Source organism: Solanum lycopersicum, chromosome 8, assembly GCF_036512215.1.
Source record: "Solanum lycopersicum chromosome 8, SLM_r2.1".
NCBI lineage: Eukaryota > Viridiplantae > Streptophyta > Magnoliopsida > Solanales > Solanaceae > Solanum > Solanum lycopersicum.
The window spans coordinates 59,498,326-59,516,951 of NC_090807.1; the positions used below are offsets into that span (position 1 = coordinate 59,498,326).

At 32.7% G+C, this 18,626-nt stretch overlaps 1 protein-coding gene across 4 annotated transcripts; it reads left to right on the forward strand.

Annotated features, from left to right (window-relative positions):
• Positions 1-4,138: 4,138 nt before the first annotated feature.
• Positions 4,139-17,925, forward strand: LOC101246457 (pentatricopeptide repeat-containing protein At5g10690). Of its 4 annotated transcripts, none has more exons than XM_004245252.5 (12): positions 4,139-4,543; positions 5,481-5,663; positions 5,774-5,906; positions 7,845-7,942; positions 8,059-8,220; positions 8,322-8,390; positions 8,760-8,895; positions 11,790-12,022; positions 13,677-13,754; positions 14,825-14,893; positions 15,853-16,029; positions 17,355-17,925. In XM_004245252.5, exons 1-12 carry the CDS (start codon positions 4,259-4,261, stop codon positions 17,628-17,630), a joined length of 1,899 nt encoding a protein of 632 aa, XP_004245300.1. In that variant the 5' UTR covers positions 4,139-4,258; the 3' UTR covers positions 17,631-17,925. The 4 variants fall into 4 exon arrangements, with proteins under 4 accessions (XP_004245300.1, XP_010325188.1, XP_010325187.1 ...); XM_010326885.4 differs by having other exon boundaries at positions 4,143-4,570; XM_010326887.2 differs by having other exon boundaries at positions 4,251-4,543; positions 5,548-5,663.
• Positions 17,926-18,626: the final 701 nt, after the last annotated feature.

The window sequence follows — 18,626 nt, forward strand, 5'->3', positions numbered from 1 at the left end:
CTCATAAATTATCTATCCTTATTATTTTCAAGATTATTATGGATAAATAGAATAATATTTACAAAATTATAATTGATAGGGAACTAGCATCTGAAATTGGTAGGTAACTAATATCTACTTTCTCTCATGATGATCAAGGATATTATATATTTTTATATTTATATATAAATTTAAAAATAATTAATAAATTTAATTAAGAATTTTAAGCTTATTGTTTTCTTTCGTTATCTACACATATTAAAATTGGCAAGTTCATAAAAACTGCATAAACTAGACTTTACAAGATTGAATATTTAATCGTTTATTTTTATCCAGTTATTAATAACTTTATTATTTTAGATAATAATTGATAGAATGAAGTATGAACGCTTATAACAAATCCTATTAATATAAAGAAATATCGACCTACTTTTATCATTCACATAAAGATAATCAGAGTTTTTACGAAAAAAATTTATTAATGAAAAAAGATATTTAACGGATAAAAAATATTAAACTAAGTGCTTGTAACTCTTTTATAAAAGTCTCAATCAATTAATTATTTTGAAGATTTTTTATAATTATTTATGTGATATTATTTAATTAGACATTAATTTTTTTTAAAAAGAATCTACGATTTGAAACAAATCTAAAACAAAACAATTTGACAATAATTAATGACAAAATAATATCTAATCACTGGCCTCTATTTCTTGGCATGTTTTTTGTGCAATTTGATGGGACCTAAAAAGCATCTAGGTTTTAGATTTTTTACTTTTGCGTGTACATGAATGACAAAGTACTGTTATTTTATGGGAAAAAAATAATTTAACTAGATTCTGATTCTTAAGTGTTTTTGGTGTAATATTTAATAAAAAAGTTTTATGTATATATTTAGCGTTTGTTTGAATTGATTTAAAAATTATTTTTAATTTAAAAATAAAAAGTAGAGGAAATTTATATTTTTGGTTTTAAATTTATTTTTAAGTCATTTAAAATTTGTATCAAAGGGACAAAAATGGCTCAGGAAGAAAATCAATCAAAGTTTTGTTTTAAGCCTTTAAATTATTTCATTGTAACAAATAAGTAGTAAAAAATAAAACTATTATTATGAACTAATACGAATAAAAATTCAAGCACGAATAACAAAAAAATACTAATATGATGTGATGATTGGAGATGCCAAATAGCAATTTCATGAACAAGAACGAAAAAAATTGAACAAAATAAGATATATACAAATATAAAGATTTAAGGAGTCAACGCTATTTTTATGCAACTATAATTCTAATTGATAAAGGAGATTTTGAGTTTTATACTAATTCTAAAAATATTAATAAAAAAAGACTATTAGATTTTGAATATATTAAACTTAAACTATAATTCTAATTAATAGAAGAGATTTTGAATTTTATATTAATTATAAAAAAAATTGTTAAATTTTAAATGAGAGTATGTATATTTTTAATGAAGGGATCTATTGCTTTGAATTCAAAACAAACACTAAATAATTTGAAAATAATAATAATCAAAACATGAATTTTGAAAAAAAACATTCCTTCCCTGGGAATGGAGAACCCATGACATTGGGCACGGAATATGTGGCAGCTGCTATTTGCGCTAGGCGATTTCTTTTACAAGGGATGTCCTTTCAATTATTTTATCCGTTATATATATGTGTATATATATATATATTGATATAATTGATAAAAAAATTTGATTAAGTCGTAAAGTTTTACGTGACACACTTTGGGTATGCCTAGATCTGCCCCACAGCCCAAGTGATCCAACTATTAAGATTTCACACTCTGTATATGTCTAAAATGTCTGATATAATTATTATTCTTTCCGTCTCATTTTACATGAGGTAACTTGATTTCGCATAAGTTTTAAAAAGAAAGGAAGACTTCTAAAATTCATGTTCTAAAATGAATGATATAAATTTATGTGTTTATTCATTCAAAGAATATAAATACTCCCTCCGTCCGAAATTGTTTGTCATGTTGTGCTTATAGAAAGTCAATTTAACTAATTTTCAAAGGTAAATTAGATCACATTAATTCGATATTTTAAACAAAAAAATTAGATATTCTAAAACTATATGGAAAATACTATAAATTACATTTTTTGCATATTAATATGATGAAAATAATTCTATTTTAAAATGTTAGTCAAAGTTTTTATAGTTTGACTTTAAAAATAGAAACCATGACAAACAAAAATAGAAACTATGACAAACAAAACCGGACAGAGAAAGTATTCTAAAACTGAATTATTACTTAAATATAGAAATATGTCATCTTTTAAAACCGATTAAAAAAAAGTAAATCAGAATAATATATATTTTTTAATATATATATATATATGAGTAACATATAATGTCAAATTACTAAATAATGAGAAATATTGATCAAACAAAAACATCCTATAGTAATTGCAACATATAATGAATACAAAGAGGAGAAACGAGTAAAAATCTCAAAAGATCATTTAATTTTGACAATTTATCTGCAAAATTATTGAGATATATTTTATATAAATTAAATCATTCAATTTAAATTTTTATATCAATAAAATCATTCAACTAAATTTATCACTATAAAACTTAAAATTAACATGAAAAAATAAATTCTTTTTAATATCACAATAATAATAATTAAAATAATGAATTCGGAAACTAGTAGGATATTTATTTTATTTCTTGTATTAATTAACATTCCCAAAAGTATACAGACAAGAGTTTGACACATTCAATAGACTGATTTGGAGAAACAAAATAATTTGGATACACTCCATCTTTTATATCAATGTTATTTGTCTTGAGTATTTTTTTTTATAAAAAAATCTATAGGAAAATATTTTCATTAAGTAGGCGTTTAGAGAGATTTTTTTTGTTAAAAAAAAAAAAAGTATTTGAAGTCATACTAGAAACAATAATACGAAAGTTAAAATTGTATTTTAATATCTCAAAATTGACATTTATTTTTTATTGTTTTATTTTATAATGACATAGTAATTTTGAAAAAAATTATTTTATTATTTAAATTATAAACATGATATAAAATTTAATTTATTTTGTTATGCCAAATTTTTTTTAAAAAGTGATAAATTTAATTGAGTGATTTTATTGATATAAAATTTTAAGTTGAGTGTTTTTATTGATACAGATAAAAGTTCAATAGTTTTGCTAGACAAATTTTAAAGTTCAGTGCCTTTTGAAATATTTACTTAGTTATAAACATCATAAACACACTTAAACTTTACACGATTATTAATTTTATTTTTAAATCTTAAAAATCTTTGTTTATTTAATTAATTAAACTTAAATTACTCCCGGTCTTCTAACATTAATAAGATATACTTTAAAATTCTCGACAAATTTAAAAGTGTTTTCAATACTTTTCTTGATTTTTTTATTAAGAGCTCGTTTGGCCATAGTTTTTTCAAATAATATTTAGGGGAAAATTTGGCAAATAATATATGTTCATACAATTTGTTATCATTTGACAAATTTTCAAATAATATTTTTTTCTAGTATTTTGGCTAAATCTCATTATTTGAGATCTTTTGAAAATTGATTTTTTACACCAAACTTTAATCTTTTACGAAAACACCATCTATAGTAGTTGTTTGCGTTATATTACATAATCTTTTTACGTGAACATCAAAGTAGTGATGAAATATTCTCTGAATATGAAAGTGATGATATAATTGTTGAATAAAATGATAAATAGTTAGCTCATGTGCTTTGTCTACTTCATAATGTATGGAATGATGCTTGTTGCACCACTTCAAACTACCACATTGCCTTAGTGTCATGAGTACTTCTTGCTATTTATTGTAATGAAGATCCAATTGATTTGTAATACGAATTTATGGTAAATTTTGATAGTTTAAAAAAACTATGGATAAATCATTTTTTTTTAAAAAAATGAAATATATTTCTTAAATAGATCAAACACATGTCTAGTTAAATTTTACCCAGATAATATTTGTAATATTTTAAAAATATATGACGAAATACCGATAAAGCTACTCATAATGTGTCACATGACATATCAAATATATATCTAAAATTAATTAGTCGAGTAGATAACATTTGTTACGAAACATTAGAAAAGGAATAAGAAAGAAAAAGTAATGGATATGTAGATGATATAAAATATTGGGAATCCTCACTTTACCCGCCAATTGTCCTTCTCTCTTCCACATTATCCATTAACCCCCAATTCCTTCACTCTTCAACCTCCAATTGCTGCCGCCGATCAAATGTGGAGCTATGGTTAATCTGCCAATGGACCAAATGCATCACTTTCAAGCCTTACCTGCTCATATTCATGGAGATATGTCAGTGCTTCTGTTTCCTTTTAGAAAATGCTGGCAGCAACAGAAACAAAACCATTTTCAGAGACCGGCATTGTCTTCTTCTTCCTCGCCGGTCTCCGGCTGTCAGCCCAGAAGGTATTATTTGGGCAGATTCAAAAGACGCTTCCGTTCTGAACCTAATCTAAAACCACTAACTTCCCGCATTGTTGATCTTACTCGCAGAAGGCAACTCCACCAGGTCTCTCTCAGGGTTATTTTCCCTCAAGTTCTGTTCCTACTGCTAAATTAGAATTTTTTTTTAATCGAGACTGCTTAGTAATGTATTATTAGTTTCAAAACAAGGAACATAAATTAACTGAAAATGTCTAGGCATACTACATCATTGATTTAAATTATTGAACTGAAACATAACACATGAGTTATGGTCAAAACATTTGCTTCTTTCGAAGAGTGGATATACGGCTAGTCCAAGTACTAAGAAGAAATGCTTTCACAGTACAAGCACTTCTTAATGCTAGAATTGGTAAGACTTATCATTGTTATGTTGCAGTTCTACCCTGTTGTAGAAACTTTGACAAGCAGCCTACAACACGATAACATCAGCTACTGTTGTTTTCTTCTCTTGTGGTTATGCCTATTTTTGTATTACATACTATCTTCTACTACTCCAAACATTCCTCAAGGTGGCAGATTGTTGTGTGACACTCAGCTGATAATTTGGACAGTTATGTTTGAGATGTCCCAAGGCATTTGAAAGATTTACTGGATAGATGTCCATTACATAAAACATGCATGAAGATCTATCAAAAGTTAAAACTTTTTCCCATAATCAACTTAGAAGGTTTAGAACCTGCGTTACACTAAGGAGTTCTAACCTGTCTTTTAAAATGTTGGCGGTCTTAGCATCTTTACCTCAACTTTTTACTCAGACTTAAATCTACCTGAACCATAATCTTGGGTTTAAATTATTATATTTTTGTAGCTTGAATGTTTGAATTTCTTTTATGAAGCATAAGTAGTGTCTCCTTGCTTTGTAAGCACCTTCATGTACTGACAAGTCACCAAGAAAATGTAAAACAATGCAGTAGTACAAAACTAAATTGAACTGTTATTTTTGAAATGCTTAATTTTTTTACAACTGGTTTTAACTCCCAAAATTGCTCATGGATCTCTAGATTTTTGTGGAAATTGAGATTGCAAAGAAGCGACATGGACAGTTGAACACCATTGTTATGAATGCAGTGATGCAGGCTTGTGTTCATTGTGCTGATATAGAATCTGCCTTGAGGCTCTTTGATGAAATGTCTGGCCCAGAGGGTTGTGGTGTTGATAATATCACTTACGCTACACTTTTAAAGGTATTTGTAACACTGTGGTTTCCATATAATTATTTTAAAAGTTGTAGCCTGTAATAGTGGAAATTGAAGTACTCAACATATCTATGCCTGTTAAATATGTTTCCTGGTAGGGTTTGGGTGATGCCCGAAGAATTGATCAAGCATTTCAATTACTTGAGGCTGTTGAACAAGGTACTGCTGCTGGAAGTCCAAAACTTTCACCTCCCCTTGTTAGAGGTCTGCTGAATTCTCTAATTGAAGCAGGTTAGTTTGTTCTTGGAGTAAATGGAATTCAGGACATGCTTTTATTGTTCTCCGAGATTATATTGCTGGTGAAATATTTGGAGATGTAGGAGTAGGATTAACCCCTTATCGATGTTTGATATCACTACTTAAAGAAGGATGGTAACTCCACGACATCTGAGCTATACAAGTGTAGAGGATTTGTATTACCACATCATATGTTTCTGAATCAATGTTTTTCTTTTTCTGGTTAATTGTTAGATTTTCCTAATTAAAGCTATCAAGTTCAAGTGACATTGTGATTGGAGTTCTTTCGGTAAGTAAGTGAACATATGAATACTGCTGTCCTAAAGATGCACCGGTCCATAGATGTGGAACTATGGCAAGTGAAGGTGTTAAGAGATGGGTAAACCAAAAATTACACAGAAGGAAGTGATCTAGAAAGACCTACAAATGCTTGGTATCAATACAAACTTAGCTAAAGATTGAGCATGATGGAAGTAAAAGATCCATATAGGTGATAACTACTAGTCGAGGATAGGTTTTAGACTTGTTAGAGAACTTCTAATAATAATATTGTTAGAGAATTCATATTTTTTTAAAAATTATTCTTGATAAAAATTATTACTATTATTTATGTGCATATAACTTATTTTTCACTTCTATTTTATTTAGTTTGATGATGATATGTCATGAGCTTAAATGAAAAATAGGGATTCATATAGCCGGCCTCAACTTGGTGGAAAATCAGTTAAGTGATTTCACTGATGATATCAAGGTCATGAGGTGTAGTTGTGGTTGTTGTAAGTAAGTCTAACATTTTGTTGAAATATAGAAGCACACAAATTGTGCTGTAGCTTACATCAGGATCCTTACAAAAAGAAATAGGTTTTGTATCTAGGAACCTTACAACAAAACTTCAGTTCCTATCTACTCTAAACTGAGGGTAAACTAAGAAAATTTTAGAAAGCTACATATACAATATACATACTGCATTTTGCACCAAAATTTTAATCTTCTAAAATATGTGGAAGATTTGGGGTCTTGAAAGTTGGTCTTCTTATCTCTGGATCCTTGTGCAAATTCGTAAATAAATTGTAGGATATGCTCTTTGACTTCTAGGGCACCTTTTTCCGTTTATAGTTTGTCAATGTGGTTATGTCTTCCGAGGATATTGCCCATCTTTTGGAAGAAACTAATTTTTATTACATTACTTTAGTCACAGACACTTAGATTTTTTTGTCTTGGAGATTTCTTCATGTTCTTCCACCTTGTGTAAGTCCATCTCTAGCCCTGCATCCTTGTTCTTTGATAGAATTCTTCTTCCTTCAACTCTCTACTTTCTGCCAGCCCATTTAAATCCAGTAACTCTTGAAGGATGTCATTTTTCTTTTTTGATGATTCCCTAAGGTCTTGTTATTCCATTCCGTTGATTTACTTTGCTGACCTTTTGGCCGAACTGAAATCAGGTCTGTCATTTATTTTTGGAATTGTTTAGTATCTTTACATCAGCTATACATAATTGTTTTTGGTGTAAACAATTATGTAGATGTAGATCAAATCATAGAACTGATTGGAAGCTTTGTAGGTTTTGTTTGGGTCATGGTTGTAACCCTTTTTAATGTCGGCCAGCATTTGAATACTACTTACCAATTGTTAAATAAATAAAATCTGAGATAGTTTTTCTAGCACTAGCCTCATTATAGAATCAAGTATCATGCGAGGGCTTTTCCAGAATGAGATGACTATGAGTTTGTGGAAGAAAATAAAACAAGAGTTTGACTCTTTATCATTCTTTACTTTCTCTACTAACTTGTCATTTTATTTCCCTTCTTTTTTCTTGAATGCTTTCCACACAAATGCCAGGTGGTGCTTAATTATTGGATATAGTTGTTTGTGTCAAGATTTATGTCTTGGCTTACTTAATATACCTCCTTTACTTCTGCCTTTCTAGTGCAGGGGATCTACGCCGTGCTAATGGTCTTCTTGCACGTTATGGTTTTGTATTTCACGAGGGCGGATATCCATCCATCTTGGTCTACAACTTATTGATGAAGGTCTTCTGCTTACCCACAAGTTTAACTTCTGGATTTGTTGGATCTCTGCATTTATCATTCTTTATAAAAAAAATCATACATCAAATTATTTCTCAGAGCCATTTCCTAAATTTCAGGGGTACATAAACACAGGTTGTCCTGAGGTAGCGCTACGTTTGCATGATGAAATACTAAGACATGGACTGAACCTTGACAAGCTCACATATAATACACTAATCCTAGCATGTGTGGAGTCTGAAAAGTTGGATGTTGCAATGCAGTTCTTTGAGGGCATGAAGGTTTCATCTCTGAACTCGAAAGGCCAGTTTAGAGCTCATTATTTGCTCAGATGATGTTGCAAACATTGTTGTAATCTGAACTGTATATTTGAATGGTGCAGGACAGAGCACAAACTGCTGCTGATGATGACATTTTACCAGATGTAGTTACCTACACTACGTTGCTGAAGGTGCGTGTGCATGATGCATTTCGTATACAGTTAAAAATAATCTTTTGTAACCTGTACTGAGATAAATAGGTCTCAGATAGATTGAGCAGTAGTTGAGAGTATGAGATGTTGTGCTATTGATCTTAATTCCTTTTTATTCTTACGAAGTTATATATCTTAATGTATACCATCTTTTCCATCAAAATTCACAGTGTAGTAATTCTTTCACCAGATAAGTATATGGTTTTAACGAAAGAGTATATGGTTTTAACGAAAGAGACTCAATTGAAACTTTGCCAGAAACCTGTTCGCTCTTACATTTGATATGATGAATTAGGTTCTCTACTGTCATTTCTTGTTAGTGTTTAGAATTTCTGCTCCTTTTTGCAGGGTTTTGGTCATGCCCAGGATCTCATTTCAGTTCAAAAGATTTTCATAGAAATGAAATTATCCAACAACTTGCATATTGATCGAGTTGCTTACACTGCAATCATTGATGCCTTCTTGAATTGTGGGACAATAAAAGGTATTCTTTATGCAGATATTACTAAACTTCTACAACTCAGGGTTATGAGGTATATTCAAAAAACTCATGTCAAGTCCAAATAATAATTAACATATGGTGGTTATCACTGGTGAAACTGAAGTAACATTTAACACAACATTGTCCATATTGAATCTTAGCATCTACAGATAAGGGTCTAAAAGGCATGCATACTAATTGCTTCCACAAAAAATTTACTATGTATGTCATGTGAATTCTTCTATCTATGTGCAAGTATATCAGCTTTCTTTGAGTTTCCTCCACTTACAATTTGATAAACTGATTCAGGTCACAAAGACCAAAATGTTCAGTTTGGAGATCAACTTTGAAAGTTAATTGCTAAGTCTTTTTGAAACAAAATTTTTTGATTTAGAAGTGACATATAAACATACCACCGGGGACTATATGCCAATGTTGGGATAATTGTGACATTTGGTGAACATCCTTCTTAGAAATTCCCTAATTCGCCTGAAATTAGTTTTACCAGAGTAGTATGCAATAATATGGACATGAATAAGGCGGAATGGTTACAGAAATTCCATATAACCGACCACAATTTTGTTGGGACAGAGTCATCGTAGTTTTACAGAAATCATGCACAGAGTTCTATTACCACAAATTTTAGCATCGAGAAACTTTCAAGAACTATTTGATAAGTTGGTGGTAGAAGAGAAATTTGTTTGACCTCTCGGTAGGTCCAGTAAAATAGGAACAGTGCCTATCCCTTAAGTCGCCTCAAATATACATTTCTCTATGACAAGTGAAAAATAACAACATACCCAGTATATTCCCACAAGTGGGGTTTGGGGAGGGGGGGGGGTGTCGCGACCTTACCTCTAACTTGTAGGTAGAGAGGACAAGTGAAAATACCAAGACAGAAAATGTAGAAATACAACTAACAAAAGAAAGAAGAGTAGCTTTCCTATTTGACTTTTATGAGTTTACTCCTCCTGTCACTGTCTTACTGGCCAATCTTTCAGTGATCTGTTGAGAGGAGTCCATTATTTGAGTTCAGTGCTTCCCTGGTCTATGTTTTAAATCTTCGAAAGTTGTTTCGCTAAAACATCAGTGCTTGAAAAATGGAACCTTTTCATCATTGTTTTTTCCTATTTGATTTTCTGACAATCAGACCACATTTACGTTTCAGAGTTTCTAAAAGTTAAACCCTGATAGGCTTAGTGGTTTAGAATTCAGATCTGTGTATCAGTATTTAAAAGTTATATAGTCAAATAATGAGCTTTCAGTTTAAGAATCATGGGTTTTAAAGAAAGTAGCTAAAAGGCTGTTAGCTGGCAGATCAGGGAACATGAAATGGGATCTTAAGAACCTTCACAAGAAAGGTTAGACAAACTCCAAATGTTCCATAATGTTAACTTCATATAACATGTCACTGGAAAATGCAGATAGACAATAGATCTACTGTTTATTTGGTGATATCAGTAAGCGATTTCACATTTTTAATTCATTCAGTATCGAGAAAAAGAATTGTGGTAAGGTTTTGATAAATATGTAAAACTTGCTAGAGTGCAGAAAACATTGTTAAGTTTTATTGGCAAGATTCTTTCTACAATGGTTAACTCTGTGACTAGTCTAAAGCATTTATGAGAGTGAGGCTTCTGTCCGCATCAAGATTGTACTTAAGAACAAAACTGTGAGTTCAATTGGGATCTGGGCTGAAATGGAGAGTGTCACCTCTCACACAACAATACATCAGACATTTTTCTTGATCTAGTAATAACAACAATATATCAGACATGTACATGGTGCTTGTTGCTAGGCCTCCTGGCTGTCACAGGTCATCCATTACTATATACAGAAGAAGGTATAAATAAGTCTTGACCACAGTTCTTTCCATTGGCAGGCTGATATCTGGGGACTGTCCCACATAAATAAGTTAACTGAAGTGTTAGTAACACCTTCATAAGAGTGAGGAGAATGTCAGTTCACTGAATTGCCTTATATAATGGAAAAACTAACAATAGCGGGCAACTCTGGTAATACCTCTCATATTGGATATAGATGCAGTCCATTTAAATCTATCATCATTTATAGAATTGAGTGTTGTCCATTTTGAAAGAACTAATAATTGCTTAGGTATTTATTGTTATTGGTATTATGGGTTCATGTAAATCAATTCTGCAATATGTGCCAAATGCCTTTTTTTTTCTAGCGCAGGAAAGAAAAAACCCATAGACTAATGACTATACCTCTAGACTAATGGGAAGTATTCCTAAATTCCTATAACTCTAGACTAATGACTTTTTGTCAGCATTAATTGGTTTATGTGTTCAGATTACCAAACAGATTGATGCACAAACTTACTCTGGCGGAGTGAATTAATCTCTTAATGAAGTATGTTTCTGTAGTATGAGTATGCAGCATATCCATCTCCTATGAAGTTGACATTTTTGTGGGAATTCATACTTCAATGCATAAATCAATGTGCACTGTCGTGTTGTTTAATTCTCTTCCAAGTAGCTTATACGGTATTGTTTTTGCTGATAAGGCTTAAATTCCTCCTTGAATGACTGGACCATCAAGTTGTAAATCCCTTGCTTAATTTATCCGTACTCACTATCCTGAATCTCACTCATGAATATCCGTGTTCTCCTTTGTTTCCTGCATTATAGTTATCCATTTTATATTTTCCGATGCATGGACGACTTCTACAGCGCAACTTGATCAATAATTTCTCTCGTACCATCAAAATTTTGCTTTCGTCATTATAATGTGCAATTTTAACTAATTAAAGAAAAGAGTATGTAAGTTATAACTTATAACTGTGTTGATTATTCTCGCACTGTAATTGTGTTGATGATTTTTCTGCTACCTCCATTGTCACTTTGCATATTAAATATTTGTGCACAATATGATAGGCGCTCTGACTGTGTATGGGGAACTACTAAAGAAAGCTGGAGAAGATTCTAGCTTGAGGCCAAAGCCTCATCTTTTCCTTGCTCTGATGCGTGCTTTTGCTGTTAGAGGAGAGTATGAAATGGTTAAAATACTGCATGGACGCATGTGGCTAGATTCATCTGGAACAATCACCTCTAAAGTTAATGAAGAGGCTGATCATCTCCTAATGGAGGCAGCATTGAGCAATGGACAGGTACTTTTTGCTTACACTTGGACCACGGTGGTAGTCCTAGTACTAAATACTAGATACTACATAATCCGGCCAGTCACGAGTGACATAATATCCTTATCTGCTTGTACACGGATGACTGCTTCATTGAAGTAGCTTTGCCTAACACCTTAGAAGTGCTACTTGCTCGCCTAAGTGACCACTTTCTAACTGCTTTTCACTCCACTGGATGATGGTCTTCCTTTAATGTTTCCAAGCTAACCATAATACATTAGATAGGTGAAGCAGTCAATAGCAGTTTGTCCCAGTGTTGTCAAAAGCTCGTTTAAGGTGCCATAAGTCTTGAAACTCAGCAGTAGAAGCAGTACAAGGGGGTATCTGCAAGCAATCTCTGTGACGGAGAAAGCAAGGGAGGAAAACTCTAACGAAACACTGGGAATTGAAAGCAGGATCTCTGATTCTGGCCAAAAATCAATGATTCCGGCAGAAAATCTGGGAGGGATTATCCTCCTTTCACCTCCACAAAATTCGATTTCTCCAATTTATTTTACCTAGTTTACAATTGATAAAGTAATTTTGTCCACAGCACTTAGTGTAACCTCTTTTCATAAATCAAGAACAATGTCAATGATTTCCACGAATGTGGAACATATATAACAGTCCAGTAAGATGAATTCCAGGGAAAGTGGAACATATATTGTTGTCTAGAGTTACTTGAGCTCTTCGTTATGATAGTGGTAATTCCTTCAGTATTGCAACTTTCAAGATAGTCTGAGATAGCAACTAAATAACAGTAATTTTTTTATCCATCTTCTTTCTGGGCTAAATCAATTTTATTAATTTTCTGACCATCGTGAAGGCATTTTCTAACTTAACCTGAGCAAATAGTGGATCCTATTAACTGGTTTTCTCTTAATGTCTAAACCTGGACTTTTCTACTTAACTTGACCAGATAGTGGATACTATTATCTGGTTATTTCTCTTTATGTCTAAACCCTTTTTGTCATTAAATAATCCATTTTTTCTTTCAAAAATCATGAGTGGTAACCACAAGCAGTTGCTATATTAAGTGTTTGCAGAGGCTCATTTATTTGTTTCGGCATGAATTTATCATTGTTCTTCCTCTATTATACATTCTGGTTTTTATTGAATGACTTTCCGGTTGGTTGCTCAAACTGACATTAAAATACTTTTCTTCTTTTTTGATAATGGTAACTTTTAAAAAGTAGTAACTTTTTAAGCCTTTTGTTTTTTGTTCAATTCTGTGAACTGTCTCATCTAAATGGTTTGATCGTTGAAGAATGATCAGTTTATATATTTTTCTTAGGTCTGCAACATGCCTCTTGTGACCTATTTCTTTCCTTTGAATCAAGCACTTGAAAATATTTTTATTGATGGGTTAGCATAGCAGTGAGACTTGAACTTAGAACCTCTGCTCGTAACGGTATCAAGTTGGCTTGCAACAACCTTGCATCAATATAATTTACATATTTTTATGAGATCAGTCATCTATTCTACTTGTTATATCTCATCTTTAAAGTTTAAATATGTTTCAAAAAGAGCACTCCTCATGTCATGGATCCACCCTATTGTGTATAATTTTTTTATTATAAATACCTTATCTAATTTTTTTCCAATGAGTATCTATGCTAATTGTTGCTCAACTGTCCTTTTTCAGTTGGATTTGGCCCTACAATACATGAAAGGCAATGTTGAGAAATGGAAGCAAATACCATGGGCTAGTCGGGGTGGAATGGTAAGCCTTAGTCTCTAATAATTTCATTTATTTGAGTTCCAATTATACAATATGATATGCTAGATTCAATTTGTGCTTAAGCTTAGCGTTTTTCAACTTCATGAGGCACATGTAGTGCCAACTGCCAAGCTTTCCAAAATAAGGGCTCTAGAAATTGCACTGGGATTTATCCTAGCAATCATATCTATATAGTGGTTGATGGTATTCTACATGTCATCCTTGACAGCTCTCCACATAAAAAAGTAATTTAAGAATTAATAAAATCACAGTAAATCTGTCTGGAGCTGGAACTTTGTTCCCTTGGAATATTTTTGGCCATCACCTCTAACAAATCTATGTTGGGGCCAGTATGAAACTGGTGTTTCCAGCAACCTGTAAGAAGTGACCACTGTGCAACAAGTATGCCATTACTCTTCCCTAGACCCACATCTTGAAACAGGGGAGCAAAATATAACATTTGGAGGTTCACAAAGTTCACGTAGAATTGAGGCAAGATCAGAAACAACTATCCTGATACATTGATTGAGAGGACTTGGAGTCTAAGACTTCCAAGTTCTTCTCAGCCTCATAAGAGAAGCTGAGATATGTCGAAGTGCTAATACACAATACTTTCTCCTCATTCAAGCAGTAGTTTCTTATGCTTTCAGATAGTTTAAGATTAAAAGCTTTTATATCTTAAACACATTAGTTTGCCAATATTGAAGGATCTTCGTTATATTTTTTTGAGCGATTAATCCTCCTGTGATTCCTAGGTATAGAGATTTATCAATTGAATCAGAGATGTTTTTTTTTTCTTTCTAATATTTAGATCTTATGCAGTATCTTAAAATCCATAAGATATATTCACATAACTAGGTAAGAGTGTGTAGATTTCAAGCAAACCAGGCAACCAGAAGCTTAGAGACACCACATAGCTATTTTTTTTTTAGTTCCCTTTCTCTCTCTAGTTTCAGGTGTTCATTCTGTTTGATGTTTCACATGGTACTTGTTTTGATCCTTGGACTTCCTATTCATATCTGTTTCATATCTTTCACGCCACCGACCTATATTGTGGTTTAATGCTATTGCAGGTTGCTCTGCGAATTGAAGCATTACTTGGTTGCAGTGTTTCTATATTTAGTCCTTGCATACTACCACAGGTACACAATCCCATTTTGCACTCTCAGAACCATTGATGTCAACTAATTCCTTTGTTTGCCAGGCAAGCACTGTATTTCTACTTATGGTAGAGATGAGCTTTCAGTACTTCTTCTGTTTCAAATACTCATCAAGATGGTATTTGTAATATTTTCTTTTCTGCTCCGAGACTGAGTTTGTGTGGAGAATTAGGTAAGTGCTCTAAAGATAATAGAAGTTGACCATGTTCAGTCTGATCGTAGTGTTGTTTGGAAAAGTGACTGAGAAGCTATGGAAATATTTCATTAACTTGAGAGGTATCACATGGACCTTGCCTAGAAATACTGCAGAAGTCCTAGCATGTCGGAATAGAGATGGAAATCAGTCTGGACACAAGGAGAGATGGAAGATTGTCCCTGCCTGCATCTGGTGGACAATATGGAGGGAGGGAAATCAGAGATGTTTGGAGAACAAGAGTATCCCTTTCCAAAGCATTAAAATGAATTGCTTAGTGACCTTCTACTTTTGGTGTATTCATACTATTCCCAAGGATCCTGGGGACGTCACCCTATTCTTAGATATTTTATGTGGGGGATAAGTGTTTAGATTCTTTTTGACAAACCCTCTATACTTTTGATGTAATTACTACACGAGTTCACTATTGGTGTACTTCTCTGTTTATAATACCAGTTAACTTTCCAAAAATATGTATATAAACTACTGGTTACTTATATTTTACTATTTTTGCTGTCAATATTTCTCTTTTCTCACTAGAGCTTCTTTCACCTTGTATTCTTTAAACCTGTTTTGAAATATTTTTCTTGAGGGGAGGGTCTATCAGAAACAACCTCTCTGCCTCAACAGGTATGGATAATGTCTGCAGACATCTACCTTCCCTAGACCTCACTTTTGAGATCACGTTTGAGTATACTGTTGTGATACAAACTATTGATAGGACAATTTCGTCTTTTTCCTGGTACAGGTGTCAGTACGCGATACTATTGAGCATATCATGGTTCCATTTACTGAAGCACAGCCTTTGCAAGCTACCCTGAAACTAAAGCAAGTGGTCATGCGTTTCTTCAGGGATTCGACTGTTCCAGTCATAGATGATTGGGGAAGTTGTGTTGGAATACTGCATTGTGAAGACTGCAATGAGGTACTTTATCTTCGACTTCTATGATCTATTTGGCTATCTTTATTCACTGCACGACTCTATTCTGTAGTTTTTCTTGGTGTGCTTCTGAAATATTATACACTCTTCTACCGCTACAACTCTATCTTAGTAATATCTTTATCATTTGGTTACATTGACATTGTATGTTTGAGGTGTTGTAGAGATTATTTATCTATTAGCAGCTTGCTTGGGAATCTTATCCCGGATGTCGAAATCTGATTACTACCATATTCATGCCGATAATAAGATTATATATCCTTAAGAACATAGAGTTTTTAGTGATGAGCTATTGAATTAGCTGTGGGCAGGGATTGAATTAGCTGAAGAGGGGTTTATGTAAATAAGAAAATTTTGGGATTTTAAAAATGTTTTATTAGTACTCTAATTAAAAAAGAGTCCCTCCTACCCAATTTTTAAAACTTGAGTTTTAGACTCTGAAATAAAAGCCACAAAAGGTTCTTTTGATTCAACGTCCTTACTATGTCTCAATTAGCAAGTTATAGGACATGTTTTTCAAGATGGTGCATGGGACCCAGTTACTGCTTAAGTGGCTCCTTTCTGAACGATCCAGTCAATGGCATCCTTGCAGACGGATCAGAGCCTTTCTCTGGATGCTTATAGAACCCAAGACAAGGAATTATCATTGTTCTAACCCAAGGAACTAAGCAGGAAAACAGAAACACCTCTTATTAATTCTGCATTGTTCATCCCTTACACTTTCTCCAACTTCAACGGAGAGGAAATTATGGTCAGTCCTCACAGATGAGGTCAACCTCCTTGTCCCTTGAAAATGACTGGTTGATCCTATCCAGACAGTTTGAAAAAATAGAAGTGAGTCAAGTGACTAAGGTGGGAAGTATTGGTCTTCATTTCAAGCAATTATCAGTCTACCTCACATAGAGATAGAGTTATCTGCTTCTACATGACATCAAACTCCAGAAGACTAGTATATGAGAAAGTTCAATAGTGGATCAGATTACTAAGAGTTAAACTTAAGGACAGCTATCCTAGAGCAAGGACACTGCTATGTGGTTGGCATTTTCTCAGTTCCACGCCTTTGTTCAGGCTGCATGGACTATTTCTCATTCTTCATTCTGTTTCCTGTTCATGTGAAATTGATCTGAACTTGTTATCTCAGAAAAAATGCTCGGGTTCATTGTGAAACGTAAAAGAAAAATAAAAACAGAAACTAATATTCTAAATTCCTGTGTCCATTGCTTTATTGAATAGTTAATTTGGTTGTCTGCTCAGAGATGACACACTTGGGTTGCGGAGTTCTTATAATGTTATTATACCTGTTGTTGCAGCTGGATGCGCCGCTTTCAGCCATGATGAGAAGTCCACCTCCTTCTGTGACAACCTCAACATCCATTGGTCGTGTTATTGATCTAATGCTAGAGAAGAAGTACAAAATGGTTATTGTTGCAAAATACGAAAATGTGCGCGGGATGTTTTACAGCTCCAGTGTAAGGGCTGTCGGAGTTTTTACGTCTGAACAGCTATATAAGCTTGCTCCAACTTCATCAGAGCTAAGTCTTCAATATTCTTCTGCCTGTAGAGAACATATTGAAATTTGTAGGTAGTATACCTCGAGAAAGAAGTTTGCTTGAACTTGCTCTTTTTCCACTGTAGAGTAGGCTATCATTTCTTTTGGGCTGCTGAGTTTTTCGTGTGTCACTTATTGCGTGCTAGATTGCAATACTATTGACTTTGAATGGTTTGACTATCTGTTCAACTTTATATAATGTTGGTGCTGGGCCTGACAAAAATATTCACAGTATATGGAAATTTTGGAGTTGTTGAGACAACTAAAAAACTAAATGTGTACCATCTGTGGGTATGGAAGAGCTTTGACTTTACCAGCATTAATGGAAAACAGGTTCCTCATCGCTCTTTTTAAATGAGATGATCCCAAAATTTAATATGTTATCAGAACATCCATCAGACTATATAATTTGAAAATGAAAAACACTAAAAAGAAGTGGAAAATTCAACTTATGTATTCATTCTATCTCCCTTGTATAATTTTCGTTCTTTTCAAGCACAATTTTGTATTTCTAAATGGTATAAATATTAGTGAAAAACCACTTGTGATGACGGTTTTGCTTTTGTCTTCAATCTTGGTCGAATTATAAACCTAATTTTTAGAACTTCCACTTCTATATCTTGTTCAAATTTCATCAGTTTCTAGTTCACATCCTGAGATTTAATGTACTACCAAGACCAGAAAATTTCTTAAAAGAGCCTACAACTTTTATCGTAAATGGACTTCCCTGTGGTTTTTTAGTGTCTATTGAATAATCAAAACTTGTGTGGCTGCTGCGTTTATTCATGTTATAGCGTGTCTGTTGTAAGTAAAAGAGCTCATGTCATAAATTGCTAATGAAGATCAGACCCCGTTGTAGACAATTAAGCGTGACAATACATGCGATGCAATAGATATATCAGTCAATTACGTGATCAATGACAAGGTAATTGTTTTTCTCATCTTTTCAAGACATTGCATAACAAATTTGTATCTTGCTGCCTTTTTTTTCATAATCATGATATATAAATAGTGTTCAAACTTATAAAAGTAG

What these genes read in the sequence shown, in the direction of transcription:
- LOC101246457 (XM_010326885.4), top strand. Translation starts at nt 4,259, where the DNA reads ATGGTTAATCTGCCAATGGACCAAATGCATCACTTTCAAGCCTTACCT. An exon ending in TCAGGGTTATTTTCCCTCAA is followed by an intron (nt 4,571 to 5,480) that starts GTTCTGTTCCTA and finishes ATGGATCTCTAG; the next exon opens with ATTTTTGTGGAAATTGAGAT. An exon ending in CCTACACTACGTTGCTGAAG is followed by an intron (nt 8,391 to 8,759) that starts GTGCGTGTGCAT and finishes TCCTTTTTGCAG; the next exon opens with GGTTTTGGTCATGCCCAGGA.